This window comes from Ambystoma mexicanum, chromosome 5p (genome assembly GCF_040938575.1).
Source record: "Ambystoma mexicanum isolate Mex_15411 chromosome 5p, UKY_AmexF1_1, whole genome shotgun sequence".
NCBI classification, from domain to species: domain Eukaryota; kingdom Metazoa; phylum Chordata; class Amphibia; order Caudata; family Ambystomatidae; genus Ambystoma; species Ambystoma mexicanum.
In genome coordinates, this window is record NC_090930.1 from 926,019,733 (window position 1) to 926,034,969 (window position 15,237).

At 46.5% G+C, this 15,237-nt stretch overlaps 1 protein-coding gene across 1 annotated transcript in view; it reads left to right on the forward strand.

Annotated features, from left to right (window-relative positions):
* Positions 1–15,237, forward strand: part of SNRPD1 (small nuclear ribonucleoprotein D1 polypeptide) — a 43,991-nt gene that overhangs the window by 11,945 nt on the left and 16,809 nt on the right. Inside the window, exon 2 of the mRNA XM_069613356.1 lies at positions 361–437. Within this exon, the coding sequence (XP_069469457.1) occupies positions 361–437 (77 nt within the window). The remainder of the gene's footprint in view (positions 1–360; positions 438–15,237) is intronic.

Here is a 15,237-nt window from a genome sequence, read left to right on the forward strand (position 1 = left end):
TTACTCAAATCGAAATGTGCATGCAACATTATTCCTTTTTAAATATTTAGGGCTGGGCACATTTTAATGCAAAATACATTTTTATTTTAGAATCGCTTGAACGACTTTTCAAACTGGTACATCAAGAAATGTCTTTTGTATATGGCATTATAATCTAGAACTTTCCATAGTCTTCAAATCTGAAGAGAATTTGACGGACCCATTGCAAGAAACCAATGGCACCATAAAAACATTTGACCAGGGATGTGATTTTTATGCCTAGCACCTAGGTTTTGTGGTTTCCAGATGCCTCCATAATGTCAAGATAAACTTGCTTAAGCAAACACTGATTATCTTTTTTTTCCCCTCCTTTATTTTCAGGTTTTTGATGAAATTAAGTCATGAAACCGTTACTATTGAACTAAAAAACGGAACCCAGGTCCACGGAACAATTACAGGTAAAATGGGGTGGGGGTGAAACGGAACCTACCTCTTCTTGGCAGGGTGTAATGGTTCTCAGACGGTATGCAGTGATAAAAATGCTGTGGTTTGACCCGTTAAAGGCGTACCACATTATACCATTTAAGGGGAGCGGGGGGTCCCCACTACCCTTAAATGGTATAATGGTTGCGGGGGGGGGGGTTGTCCCCCGAATGCTTTACATGGATTTCAGCATCAAAACCACAGCCTTTTTGCCATGGTATTTTGTGTCCACAACCATTTTTGCCGCGATTTTAACACATGGAACCTCTCAGACTTTAATTTGAAATCCTGAGATTTATATGAAGTGCCCCTTCAAATCCACATGGAGAGGTGGTTGCTATGGTTTTCATTAACATAGAAAATGGTAACACATTTCCCTGCAGCACACCCTTTCTGAATAAGGAAAATGTTAACTACCTAATTTGGTTTTCTATTGAAAATGCCTTTTTCTTGTGGGTCCTTGCTGACCGGTGCCTTGAGGTTTTATAATATAGTCCAGGATTGCACTGTTCCGTACAGGCTTGCAATGCGGAGAATGTGAGATTTGGAGATGCTTGAATTCTTAGTATTGCTGTGGGTGTATTTATTTAGAAAGATTCGCGTCTCGCAAAAAGGTTATACCAATATATAATGATAGGCAGTCTGGCAGGGTTCATCAATGTCGCACTCCAAACCTGATGATAATGCTGCTTTCTAATTGGCAGCCACGAATCCCGCCACGCCAGTATCTGGGCATTGAGCCAGGAGGTAAGACACCCAGGGGCCCCAGATGCTCTTTGGTCTGGTCCGCACCCACAGAGAGCCAAAACATCCAGCCAAGCTAGAGTAGTAGTGGGGGGGCGGCTAGTCCTTTGCATCAATACGCACCAAACGTACAGCATAACTGTTCACAGGGCATGTCGTACACCAGCTTGGAGACATGACCACTGCATCTGAAGGAAGTCAGCCGGGCTCACCCGACATCTCGGGCACATATCACTCTTTACGGCATCGTAGGTGCAGCGGGGCAGGTGTAAGGTATACCCTATGAAGAGTCCAAGCTGGGTCAACGAGAGGCGGGTATTGAACGTTCCGTTCTGGGATAGCTCACATAGCATCGCCCGCTGTTTGTAAATGTGGACATATCTTTCTCCCAGTGCTGTTTATTTTTATTTATTTATTTATTTGCATTTATAAAGCGCACAGAACTGCCCTGGGGCATCGTGGCGCTGTTACAGCAGACTTAGTCATGAACACAAGCATAGGAATGTGTTTACAGATGTAACCGAGTTACATAGTACATTTCACATTGGTAATAAACATTGAGCTTAAAGGTTATGCTATGCTGTGGATACAATGCAAGCATGAGAGTGAATGTGGCAGACTTTAGCGGAATAGGAGGGTTTTGAGGTTTTTACGGAAGGTATGGTATGATTTTTCGTTCCTTAGTGAGGTAGGTAGGGAGTTCCAGTTTTTTGGTGCGAGGTGTTGGAAGCTGGTTCCTCCCGCCCTGGATCTTTGAAACGTGGGGACATCAATCATGTTGGTGCGGTGAGCTCTGGTGGGTCTGATGGAGGCTTTCGGTGTGATTCTTTCTGCGAGATAGGGTGGGGCATCCAGGGATAGGCATCTGTGTGTGATGGTCATGGCTTTGAACAGTATGCGTTCCTTCACAGGTAGCCAGTGGGCATCTCTCCTTGCTTGCGAGATGTGTTCTCTTTTTGGAATGGACAGTGCTGCCCGGAGCGCATTGTTTTGCGTGATTTGGAGTTTTTTTAGGTTGTGGGCGGAGGTGCCTAGGAACAGTGCATTGCAGTAGTCTAGTTTTGTACCTATAGTGGCTCTGGCGATGGACAGGCAGTTTTTGGCGGAGAGAAACGGCTTGACAGCATTTATCATCTTGGTGGTAAGTGCTGAGGAAGAGGCAATGGCGTTGACTTGGCGAGACATAGATAGTGAGGCATCTAGGTGAACGCCTAAGGTTTTAACAGACTTGGAGACTGAGATGGTGGAGTTGTCAATGTTGAAGGATTTGTATTGGGGGGGGAGTTTGTTGAGAATTTCATTGGTCCCTACTATGAGGATTTCGGTTTTGTCCCCGTTTAGGCAGAGGCCGTTGGCCGCCATCCAGGTTTGGATGGCTGTGTAGATTTTGGTTAATGCAGTAGCATCTTCTTCGTAGGTCCCAGTTAGAGGGAGTAGTACCTGCGTATCGTCTGCGTACATTTCAAGACCACTCTGAGTCTCGTTGCACCTGACACTATATGGTGGACAAGCCGCTTGGCCGAGCCCGAATTAAGGAGACATGGAAGGGGAGATTCTGGAATGTAGGAGACCATGCTTTAAAGGCGGCCTGCACACACAAATACTGCCACCCCCTACGGAGGCCATCCCCATCTTAGCCGTGAACAACTCCCGAGATACAAACACCCCCTCCGGATACAAGTCGGCCATAGTGCCTATCCCCACCCCTCTTCATTTCCGAACCAGGGTAGCATCACAGGTACGCGGAAGCTACTGTTACAGGGCTGGAGCCCCGGATCAAACAGATGTCCACTCCCAGCCTCTTAAGGATCCTATTAAATGCATGCACTGTGCAAGCCATTGAATCGAATTTACTTATCAGCAACCTTCCTTGACACTAGCAAATTTTTCGATGCGGGTATGCCGGGCACCCCGGCATCCAATAAGTAGCAAAATGCCATTGTGCTGCCAGGAAATATAACTCCATATCAGACGCACATATACTGCTGCAGTCCCATGGGAGGACACGGATGTCCCAACAAATTCAAGGGGTTTTCGTGTGCCACACTGTTAGGCAGTTTCCAGTGCAGTTCCCTTAGGGAGCACTACACCTGATTAGGACTGCAGGTGAGGGCAATAAATCCCCTTTGGTATCAGTCTTTACCACAAAGATTTAGTTGGTAGCTGTGGCTGAGCAGTCAAGTCAGACTTATCTCGAGGGAGATGAGCAGTATTCAGGGTTTACACAATAGGTAGTGCAGTACTGTGGAGCAAGAAAACACTGACCAAAGCTTTGTATCAAAAAGGAATATATATTTTATACGCTTCTATGTCAACACATAATCACAATTGGTAAAGTAAAAATTCAGTCAAGGAAAAGTAAATACAACTCCCTATTCAATTGTAGACAAGTTTGTGGTAGAGTGAAAACTGAGCAAAAAGGCAGTGAAAACTAACTACAAATGGCACTCTAGCAATTCAACGAAAGGGAGGGAAAGCACAAGTTAAACCGAAATATCTTCAGACACCCTCCAGCAACACTCCCCTGAAGTTTTCTGAACAAGTAATGCACAGTAACACTTTAGCCAAAAGATAAGTGAATGAAAACTGAGCAAAACAGCTTTCCACAAGTTAAAACGGTAGGAAGGAAGAGGGGTTTAGAAGATTTAGGTGCATCAACACATTTCTCATTGAAAACCAATCTATTGAGAGCAGATCTAACAAATCAGTCAATAGGTCTGAGCCAGAGTCGGTGGTACAGGACAAGAGCTTAGGAGCAAAAATGTTCTTGGAGCTGCAGTCAAGTCTTTAGTAAAAAATATTGGAGATAGATGCGAGGCGAAAGACAATGTTAAGAGAGGGCGGCCGACCCCACAAGTAGTTAAAGGATTTAAAACACCTTATGGAGAAAAGGCGGCCTGGCGGAACAATGTACCTTAAACGTGAAGAAGTGGCTCCTGTGGTGGCGGTTGTTCCTGGTAGTTCCTGCAGGTCGAGGGGTCCAGCAGAGGAAGAGATGCTCTCGTCGTGGAGGAAGGTTCGAGTCACTGCACTACCCAGGGATGAAACCAGCCGCAGTGCTGCCAAACGCAGTTTAAAAGGTACACTCCTTTTAATCGCGGTCCAGGTCGATGGCTTCCTGGCTATCCAGTCCAAGTGCTGAGCACTGTCGATTTGACCAAGGCAGGTCCGAGGAAGCGATGGGTGAACTGGTTGACCCCACCAGCTCAAGGGAAGGAGGCTCTTTCGCTGAAGATCTCCTTTCGTCGTGTGGAAGAAAAGTGGTGAGACGATCCGGCAGGGCTTCACCGGTGGTGTAGATGCTGAAGATGTCTGTGGCTTCTCTCCCCTTCGGTTCTGTAGTTCCAGTGGCAGCGTCTTGCTTTTCCAGTCCTCGGGACCCTGCTTTTATGTAGAAAGAGACCCATTCATACAGCCTAGCTGTCACTCACACAGTGGAGTGGTCTTCTTGGCGGGAGACCCTCCAGCCTATCAGGTTAGAGTGCGACCTGAGTTGCTGCAGCAACTCTGTCCAGGGGTTCTACTCCCCCTCCCAACAGACCCACCCCAGACTCGGAGGCGCCGAAAGGGGGGCTACTTGGCAGAAGCCCGCCAAAAAAGCGAACAAAGGATCCCCGACCTGGGCTTGGAGTTTAGAGTAAGACACGAGAAAGAAATTGTATCAAAGTTCTGGCAAATAAAACCTACCGGAGTAAAGTTAATAATAAAATAGAGGCCGTTAGTAAAAGTGTTAGCCTCGAACAATGGGGAAATCCCATAGGGAAATATTTGCGGTCGAATATAAAAGGTAGTAACCACTGCCACCAGCCTGAAACTTTGTAGAGGGGGATTTTAAGGTACCCTCTCGAAAATGAACATAGGGGAAAAACTATTAACCCCTTCCAGTACTTCCATATTAAGATGGGTTGTACTGGTTTAGTTCATAGAGATTGACTAGTAAAGTCAATGGGGGCTTTGCATGCCCTGGGCGACAGTAGTCTGTCCCAGGGTATGGAGTCTGTTTGGGGGTCGCTACGACACCCCTGTCACTGCACGGAGGGTGCTGGTGTTATATGTGCATAAAGATGGTTCCTATGGGTGAGAGAAACGATCCCATGGGCATTAAACACAAAAATAGCCTAGAACAAGAGTGGGAAAGAGTCACTCTTAGCCGGTAAAAAGAAATAAACCCTTCAGATCCAGCAAAGCTGCTGGGGGACTCTATAGGTAAGGGAAATTAGCCATGAATTGAGTTCTCCCTAGCACACACCATTCCCGGCCTTCAAGTTGATGAAAAGCAGTGTTCCCGGCCACACTGGGATATTTTGAAACATGCACCACCTATCATTTTGGCAATGGCAACCCGGCCTAAAAGGATCAGATGCAACGTACACCACTTTTCCATCTCGTTTCTCATGACCTGTAGGTACTTCAAGTGATTATCCTCTAGCAGAGACCGTGAACTCCTAACTAATCCATACCATGATCCACCGGCCTGACGGTAGCCTCATTGAGGGGGAAACCAAATGGACTTGTACCGGTTTACACAGGGACTTGAAAACCAGCCAAAGACAGTGACTTATTGCGACAAAGGATGCAGGTTTACACCTGGGTTTTTGAAATGCAAAATCTCATCCGCATATAGACAGCAATTCTCTTGCCCTCCCCACCCCCATTGCTAAACACGAGACAGGTGGAACTTCTGCAGCGTAGCCACCAGAGGCACTAACGCTAAGTAATGGAGACAGCGAACACCCTTGACGAGTGCCATGACCCAAGTCTAAGGCCCTAGAGTGCTTGCCAAACAGGCCAGTCTTGGCTGTCAAGCCAGTATATAGCAGTCTCTCTGCTGCAAGAAAAGACACTGGTACCCCCACCGCTTTCAGCACCTCAAAGATAGCCCCATTCAACTGAATCATGTGCCTTCTCAATGTAGAGTAGGGCCGCCCGCACTTCTTTCTGAGCTAATGTGGCAAACAGCCGGTGGAGGTTCAGCAATGACTATCGTCCCGGAATAAACCCATACAGGTCTGGGTTCTTTGCATCCCAGATGAAGGGAAGCAATCTATCTGCCGGGACCTTAACAAAGATCTTGGTGTCTAAATTAATAAGGGATATTTGACACGGGGTCTTTTAGGATTAAAGTCAACACGGCCTCACACATCGTAGGGAGGTAGCTGCCCTGAGCCAAATGCTTTCTCCCTGTACTTGGCGACCTCTGGCCCCAGCTCCTTGTAAAATTCTGACGTTATGCCATCAGACCAGGAACCTTGGCCGCAGGGAGCACTCGGGCAGCCGCCGGGATCCTCTGGGGCCAGCCTCAGTAGTGATGCCGCCTCCAAATGTTCAGCTGGGCCACTTTCGGCTGTGGGTCCCTGCGACTCGCACAGGCTCCACTACCACACGCCCATCTGGCCGGTGTATTGCTGAAATAGAAGTCCCTCCCTCCTGCTGCAGAATTGCTCCCAATAGACTGCCTAGTCTTCTCCATCATACTGTTGTGCCATCACCGGGTGCACCAGATAATCGCAGTCAGCTAACTTTTTAAAGCCCCCCTTCAACCCTGCCTTGGCACCATCCGCTGTCTCGGCAACGTTGATCTCATCCTACCTGAATGGGTAGGGGAGGGGTAAGCAAGAGATTGTAGAACTGTGAGGTGCATGTAGGGGGGGGATATAAATAAGTTATGTACTGTGATACTGTATACCGTAAAAGCAACAAAGGTATCCTGCCACAGGACGGACTTGTTACATAAATCGGCCGTGTGCTCTCACCCAGTGCACCTGCACAAATGTAGCATTGCCCAGCGAAGGACCGCAATCCCCCAGACCACAAGGTTCCACCCACCCCCTCCCAAGGGGGACTGTCGTCAATCTGGGGAGCGACACCACAGCCTTCCAGCATAAGTATAAGTCTTTCGGCACGGTTTTTAGGAAGTTGTGTACTGCTCCAGGGTCAGAAAGAAAAAGTGAGGTTTATCCCCATGGTGGACCGTTGGTATCAATGGATACAGCATCGCATACTGCGGTGCACGGTCGTGAAGAGTGCTTAGCTGCCAAAAAGGAAAGGCTGGCACGCTGGATAGACTGGATGAAGTCTGGGTAGAACGAGACCCTGGCTCACTCGTATTGCAGGTCACCCAGTTCATGGGCATTTCTGAGGATCCAGTCCTGTAGTTTAGTAATCGAGCCATGACCTGGCTTGGGAATCACCTGCAAGATGCTATGTGCCCATTCAATCGGGTACTGCGAGGACTGTGGTGGGGATTGCAACACTTCTGTATAAGCTTCTCCAAAGAGCCCCCCATGTTGTGCTGTGACGCCATTCTGGGATCCCCACCACCCAGATGTTCTGCGGGAGCTCCCCTCAAGTTGTTTTCCTTTATTCCCCGCCCCCCTTAACCTCCCTTTTCAGAGATGGGATCGCTTGCGTCACCTCCGCACTGGTATCTTCGAGCACTCCCAGCCTGTACTCTGCTTCAGAGAGCTGGCCACTCTGGTCTAGCTGATCCTGCATGTGGTCTACCTTGTATGCCATCCCATCCAACTTTGTGTTAGGATGCAGACCCAGACCTCATTTCAGCCAGCACCTGGCCAATATCCGAAGTCCGCGCACTGCTGCCGGGGCTGCACTACCCCTCTCCTGAGCAGGCTGTGCTAGGTTTATCCAGGGTGCCCGAGAGGACAGCATCTTGATATATGGCATTTATAACGCACCTGTACACAAGTGTTTCTAGGTGCAAAATCTTCTCGCCCGTATCACTTAAGCTGGAGAAAGGCAGACAGGGCTGATGCATGTTGCCCCTTCGCCATATGTAGCGCCTCTGAAGCTCAGCAGGGCAACACAGGGGTACACCAAGCCCCTTCTCTACTGTTTCGTAGGTAGTTAACCGATTAACACTGCTTTCCCACGGGAGGGGCAGGGAGGTTGGGAATGGGTGCAGTCCTAGTCAGTACTCGCTAAATAGGTTCCCTTCACAGCGTCCCCTGGTGCCACCAAGTTCAGGGTGATGCAGCCCAGCGACTCGCTGTCTCGGGCAGCAAAGTGATGCATGCAGCCAGCACAGCAGATAGACATCTCAGGCAGCACTAGCAGCCCCACAGATGGATCTGCAGGGGTCCTATGAAGAGGCATCAGCATCAGGTAGGGGGAACACTGGGTCATTAAAGGGATGGTCTAGCAAAAATTTTTATTTAAAAAATAGATGGGCAACATAAAAATACTAGCATTCTTTGTTTTAAAACTTCCTATGTAAAATTTTGAGCTATTCAAGCTCAGAATTCGCAAAAGCAAGCACATGGGCGCATCCATTTTGTGAAATGGAGGCCCTCCTGTGCTGGCTTTTGCGGCACTAATTAAGGAAAAGCCAGCCAGCTGTAGTAAACAAAAGCTACCGCTGGGTGGATTTCCCTTCATTAGTGCTGTAGGCGGAGGATGGGGACCGGAGACCAGAGCAGGAAAGCTGCAGCTGAATCTCGGTAAGTGCTGCTTATTTTTTTTAAAAAAATAAGCACTAGATGCGGTTTTTTCTAAGTTTTCCGGGCTGGAGGAGCCCGGAAAACTTAGAAATAAAACCGCAGCTTTAAAAACGGATTTGTTTGCGGTCGCTTTTGAAGCGACCCAAACATAAATGCAAAGTTATTGTGTTGGAAAACGCTGCGGTTTTTCTTTCCGGGCTCGGAGGACCCTGAGAAACTTGGAAAGAAAAAACGCAGCGTTTTCCAACACAACCGCGTGTGTTTCTGCCTGCTGTGGCTATCACTTTGGGTCTCCGTTGCTCCCAGGGGAGCACCGGACACCCAAAGGGAAAGCCACAGCAGGCAGAAACACAACGCGGTTATGTTTACATGCCGCGTAGTGTTTCTACCTACAGCTGATTTCCCATTTGGGGCTCTCGGGCTCCCCATGGGGAGCCCGAGAGCCCCAAATGGGAAAGCAGATTCAGGCAGAAACGCCGTTTTCCGCAATGCCGCGTTTTCTGCCTGAATCTGCTGCCCCATTTGGGGCTCGGGCTCCCCGAGATTCAGCTGCAGCTTTCCTGCTCTGGTCTCTGGTCCCCGTCCTCCGCCTACAGCACTAATGAAGGGAAAGCCACCCAGCGGTAGCTTTTGTTCACTACAGCTGGCTGGCTTTTCCTTCATTAGTGCAGCAAAAGCCCGCACAGGAGGGCCTCCATTTCACAAAATGGATGCGCCCATGTGCTTGCTTTTGCGAATTTTGAGCTTGAATAGCTCAAAATTTTACATAGGAAGTTTTAAAACAGAATGCTAGTATTTTTTTATGTTGCTTATCTATTTTTAAAAAAATTTTTTTACTAGACCATCCCTTTAACTCAACCGCCGTATACAGCACCTTCAGTTGTCTACCCCGGTCATGTCCTGCCGGCGGGGCACTCGGGGAGCACACTATCAGTCCAGCGGCTCCCAGTATTCATAAGCGGCGGGGAAGAGCATATTCCACGCCTGAGAGGGGATCTAGGAGCCCGGGAAGACTCCTCCACCATGAGTCGCGGTGCACCAGGTCAGGCGATTACCGCGGACCCCTCGACGGGAGTTTCACCATTTCCTCAGCTCACGGCAGGGGCACTGCTCCTCCGCCCCACGAGGTCCCACCACGCTGAAGTCCAGCTGCCCGGCTCCTCAAAGTCTGGCTTGACGCACCAGAATGCAGGCTCCCGTCTGGCCTGGCGCAAAGCCACTGGGTCGTACTCCGGTGGGTGCCTGGCCGCAAACCCAGCCCACAAGACTCACCTACAGTAGGCTTCCATCACCGGCCACACCACCGCCTGAAAGTCGGCGGCATACGCACAGCAGGTTCTCAACGATCTCTGCTAGGGATGTGCCTGAGCTAATGGCAGGGGTGCACTTAGTGAAGGCTGTGTGGCCTCTCCCTATTCTGGCGTTTCGTGGAGCTCAGCAATTGGCGGCCATCTTGGTCCCGAGCACCCTCCCTTAGCCCCATGTCTAACTCATATATTTATCTATGCAAAACTGCAATAGTACTAACCAGTTTTACCATGTGCTTTCCATATTCAACCCAGCGCTCCAGGTGATTGAAGTTTTTTTTTTTTCTCCAGCGGGGCTATTTTTTAAGGCAAGTAGACACACATTAACATATTTTATTAGTTCATGCAAACTAAAATGGTCTCCAAGAGTGGCACCTGCCTATGGGCTCTTCATTTTGATGGCTGAATTGCCAATATATTCATACTACTGCTATGAATAGTCTACTGCTGTTTTAACATTAGCAACTAGGTGCCGCACTAGTTTTTTTTCCTTTTCTCCAAGCCACAATTCTGGCTGCTGCGGTCTACACTTTTTGTAGTCTTTTTAAAGTTGGGAATGTGCCAAATCTGCATACCATCTAGTTGTATGGGACCATTTACTGCTGTTGTGTTGTTTTCAGCAATTTGAGCTGGAAGTAAACGCGCCATACAGCGCTGATACTTAGCATTTAAACTTAGGCCTGCATTCGACAAGACCCTCCCCCACTGTGTTGTATAGGTTCCATTCGATGGGTACTTTTCGCCCTATGAAGGTTTGGCTAACCAGATTCTTTTGCCCAGAATGGATTTGGACCGTAGAAACTAGTGTTTTAGTTTTGGAGCAGTTTAAGGCTATTTTTGCCCGCAGTGCCCTAGACCGAGCAAAACGGGCTTCCTTCTCTGATATGTCTTCCTTAGTTGTATCAGGCTGATCGTGTCTCGGGGTAGAAGTCCAATTGTAGATCGAGTTTCCAGCATAGGTCTATCATTTGTCTCCTTGCATTGAAGTCCTCCCAAGTCCCCAGTTTCAGTTCTGCCTTATAAAGCATGTGAAACCACCATTGTTCAGACTCTGGCACCTGAGTAAGCTTTCAAGTGTCCACGTGCTTCAGTGATTTTCCTAGTGAGGTTTGGGTAGGCTTGCAGGATCCTGGGAGATTTTTATTTCCCGTTCGGATGCCCTTTAAGAGCAGGAGATGTCTGGGATCACAAAATAACGCAAGGAGTAACATTGTAGGGGGTGTGCGAGTTTGGGTGCTAGAGGACTTGCTAGCACTAGCATGAGGAAACCAGTTCTGTGCATCTTTGAATGTAATACAAATAGGACCGTACAATAAAATGCAGTAAGATCTCAATTTGTAACCTGCATGTCCTAGGCTTGAATCTTGCTAAGAAATCGTATTTCCTTTTTGAAGTTGATCAAATTAGTATTTAAGTAGGGGATTGTGAGTTTGCAGCTTGGGGTAGCAGTAGGGCATGCCCGCGGCGTGCTTTCATCATTCATTGGTGACACGTGTATTGAGGTTTATAATACAACAAAGGGTATTCGTAATTGTCAGACTGTTGAAAAATCATCAGTTGTGCACAGCCAGCCATGTATTAGGGGTGCATTAAGCTTCATCCTGCTGAGTTTGTTTCCATGTGTATTGAGGTGGTTTAGTGTCCATGTCTGCGGACCAATGACATCAAAGGCCAGTAAGATAAAGCAGTCATTCACATGGTATCATTCGTGTAGCTGCTATGACGCTCCTTGAATGAATACAATTGAGTCGGGATTGCAATGTTAACTCTATGCTTGGGGACGTGTTTCTTACAGTAATTTTAAAAAAATGCACCATAATACTTTTTGGGAATTGCGCTGTGTTCATTTTTTAACAAATTGTTATCTGCAAAAAAGTAAACGGTTCCTGTAGGGAAAAAACAGCCATTAGTTATACATTTGGCTTTTTTTTTTTAGCACTTGTCCTGAAACGTTATGAATTTGTTTTGGTTTAGCATTTGTATAACGGGGAACGCGTCTGACTTTTTTTTTTTTTTTAACCCAATGTTTAAAGCATTTCGTTAGCATAAATTGTCATAAGCTTGGCCAGACTACAGTTAACATTTGGGGTCTGGCCGAATTTATTTGCCCTGGCTTACACCTGACCCCAGATATTGGAACATGTTGCTTGATCGCACATTGAAATGCTGTAGACCAGTCAAATAAGGCTAAAGTTGAAGGGAGACATTTTTGTGATGGGAGCAAGACCCTGATTTCCATTCTGTCGTTGCAACATTGCATGCTATAAACGTTTGTTTATTTTGACCACTACTACAGGCTAGTGTATAGCTACTCTGTTCATAAAGGCCAACTGGAGCCTTTTTGTGTAACTGCACTATTTGAGTTTCTGGAGCATGGCCCTGTACCCAGTGAGTTCTTTATGAAGGCTAGGTTTTGGCAGTGTGATTTACATACACATTTGAAAGTCATGGTTCCGGGAAAGTTGGTGCAAATGTTTCTCTAGGAAATTAATTGAGCCACGCCTTAAATCTAAATTGTACTCAACACGCGCATTAATATTTCAGTCTTAATTTGTTGGGAGGCCCCTGTAATGTGATATGGCCTGACCAAAAAGGACAACTCTCCTCTTGTGAATGCTGGTTATGATTTTACATTCGTTTCATATTAATTGCTTACTAGGTTTAGTGTTGAGTTCTTGCTGATGTACTTTGTTGAAATGACTGGTAATTGTCATGCATTTGCACAGTGGCAGGTACGTGTTTGTTATAATTTGATGCTGTTCTCACAAGTGGGGGTGGCTGTTCAACTTATTCGAACACATAAAAGCAGAAGTCTCCAACCTTAGTGGATAAATACTACTGTCAACCTTTTAATTTTAAAATGGATGTAACTGGGTCTCAAATATTTCCTAATGTCCATGGAAAACGTGATCGTGTAGTTGATTCAAACTGGCTTCTTGGTTGTATGCATTGTTGACGTCAGAAAATAGCCAATTTATGTTGCAAGCTATCAGCATGACCATGTCAATCATCCCCTCTGCTTCTGCGCGTAAACTTGGACATAACTGGTGGTCGGCTAAGTGTTGCAAAATTCTATACTTCAGTCACCAATCTGTATCCAGTAATATCGCCATCACCAACCGGGATCCAGTAATATCGCCGGGTGGCGACATTTCCCTACAAATGCACCCTCCAGACAATTACACTTTATTCTATCACTGGAGATAATGATATATAATTATATCCATCCTTGAATATTTGGGGCAAGAATTTTAGGGGTCAGGAAAAAGTCACCTACCTGGCGACTTAATATTAAACCGCAGGAATTTTCACTGAATTTTTCACATCTAACCCCTATAATCTGAACATATCAAGATTTTTCTTCTGAGAAGAATAACTGCCAGTCCAAACCTGGCTTTCCCAACTGGCTTAATTCCTTGATGTATCCTTATATTGCAAATTGCGAAGCATTTGTGTGTTTTTTATTTGTATTTGTAAAGGGCACTAGCAGCACAGAGCATCGACAATGCACTGACAAAGTTTGCAACTATCCGTTCTTTGCAAGAGCAGCCTTCTCACAAGTAACTTAACCTGGTAGTACTAACTCTGGTTTCGTCTCACATTGATGGCAGCATACTATGAGCAGTCTACCTTTTAAACGTCTTGTCCCTCTAAAAATCTATACTCCATTCATGTTCTGGCACACATTCTGCATGCTGGCTCTATGCAGCATTGCACCATGTAAGGATAATGTAAAATGTCAGCATATTGAAGCATACTTTTCTGTCGTTTGTCACCTGGTTTGGGAACTAGGCTTAACAAAGACAAAACAGGAAACAGAGAGGACTTATCCAACTACGGACCAATTTCCAACATTCCTTACACAGCCAAACTGCTAGAAACATGTTTAGAAAATAACACAATTTGTAGAAGAGCACTGTCTACTAGACCAAGGACAAGTTGGATTCAGACCAATGAGCAACGGAATCCGCTCTCCTCTCAATATGGGACCACCTAAAAACAAACTCCTCGGACAACAGTACTGCCCTGATTCTCCTTGACCTATCTGCAGCATTCGACACGGTCAACCACGACATCCTCATAGAGATTAGGACTATGAATAACGGTTACCGCCCTACTGTGGATCAAATCCTTCCTAACAAACCGAACTGAAACCGTATGGATGAAACCTTTTAGTCCAAACCAAGAGACTCCACGTGCGTGTACCACAAGTATCCTCTTTCTCCCCGCTTCTATTAAACATCTACCTGTACCTATTAATCATCAAAAGACACGGCCTCACATGTTACAACTACGCTGACGATACTCAATCTTCAACATACAAGACACCAGAGAAGAAAACGCCACACTAGAGAATTGCCTTTGTGATATATTCAAAAGGATGAACCTCAACCACCTCAATCAACCCAGGCAAAACAGATAGTGATTGTTACGAAAAAGGGAGATATCGTCTACATCCCCTGGCCAAGAGCTCGGCACCACACCAGCGCCATCTACTGCAAAAAACATATGGGTCCTGATGGACAACAACCTCACCATAGAGCCACAAGTAAACGCTCTACTTAAGAAAGATTTTACTCCTGCGAGCGTCAAAAAGGATCCTGCCGTTCCTGTCATTCGCCAAAACACTTGCCATCATCGCTCTGATCATGTCTAGAGTGGAGTGAATTACGCCAATAGCCTATGCCTGGGTGACTTCTAAAACAATGCATACAAAATGCGCCAGCCAGACTCCTCAAGCTATCCAGAAGAGAACACATCACACACGCTAAAAATACTAATTGGCTACCAAACAGTGAATCAAATCCAAATCAATGTGCATCACACACAGAGCAAGGCGCAGAATTCCTGAGTGATAAACTATACCTACACCAGCCGACAAGAACACTGAGATCAAGCACCGACATCAGCCTGGAACCAAAACCCTATAACGGAAGAAAACTCGGAGGATCCGCTTTCTCTCAGCAGGCACCAAAAAACCTGGAATGACCTACCAAAGAATATACATAACACAACAAACCACCTAGTATTAAGGAAACTTTTCAATCCTGGCTCTTAACAGCGTAACTACAATGACGCACAAGAATGCCCACCATGCTAAACAACGATGAATAAAGTTACCGACCCCAGTCGCTCCCAAAAATTGACATGTACAGAACCCAAAGAACGGACCCCATAAACCATAAGACATTATGAGAAATGGCCACAAAAGGAGGACTAAGACTAATCACATACTCGGACCGAGACGAAAGCACTTGAACGACTCA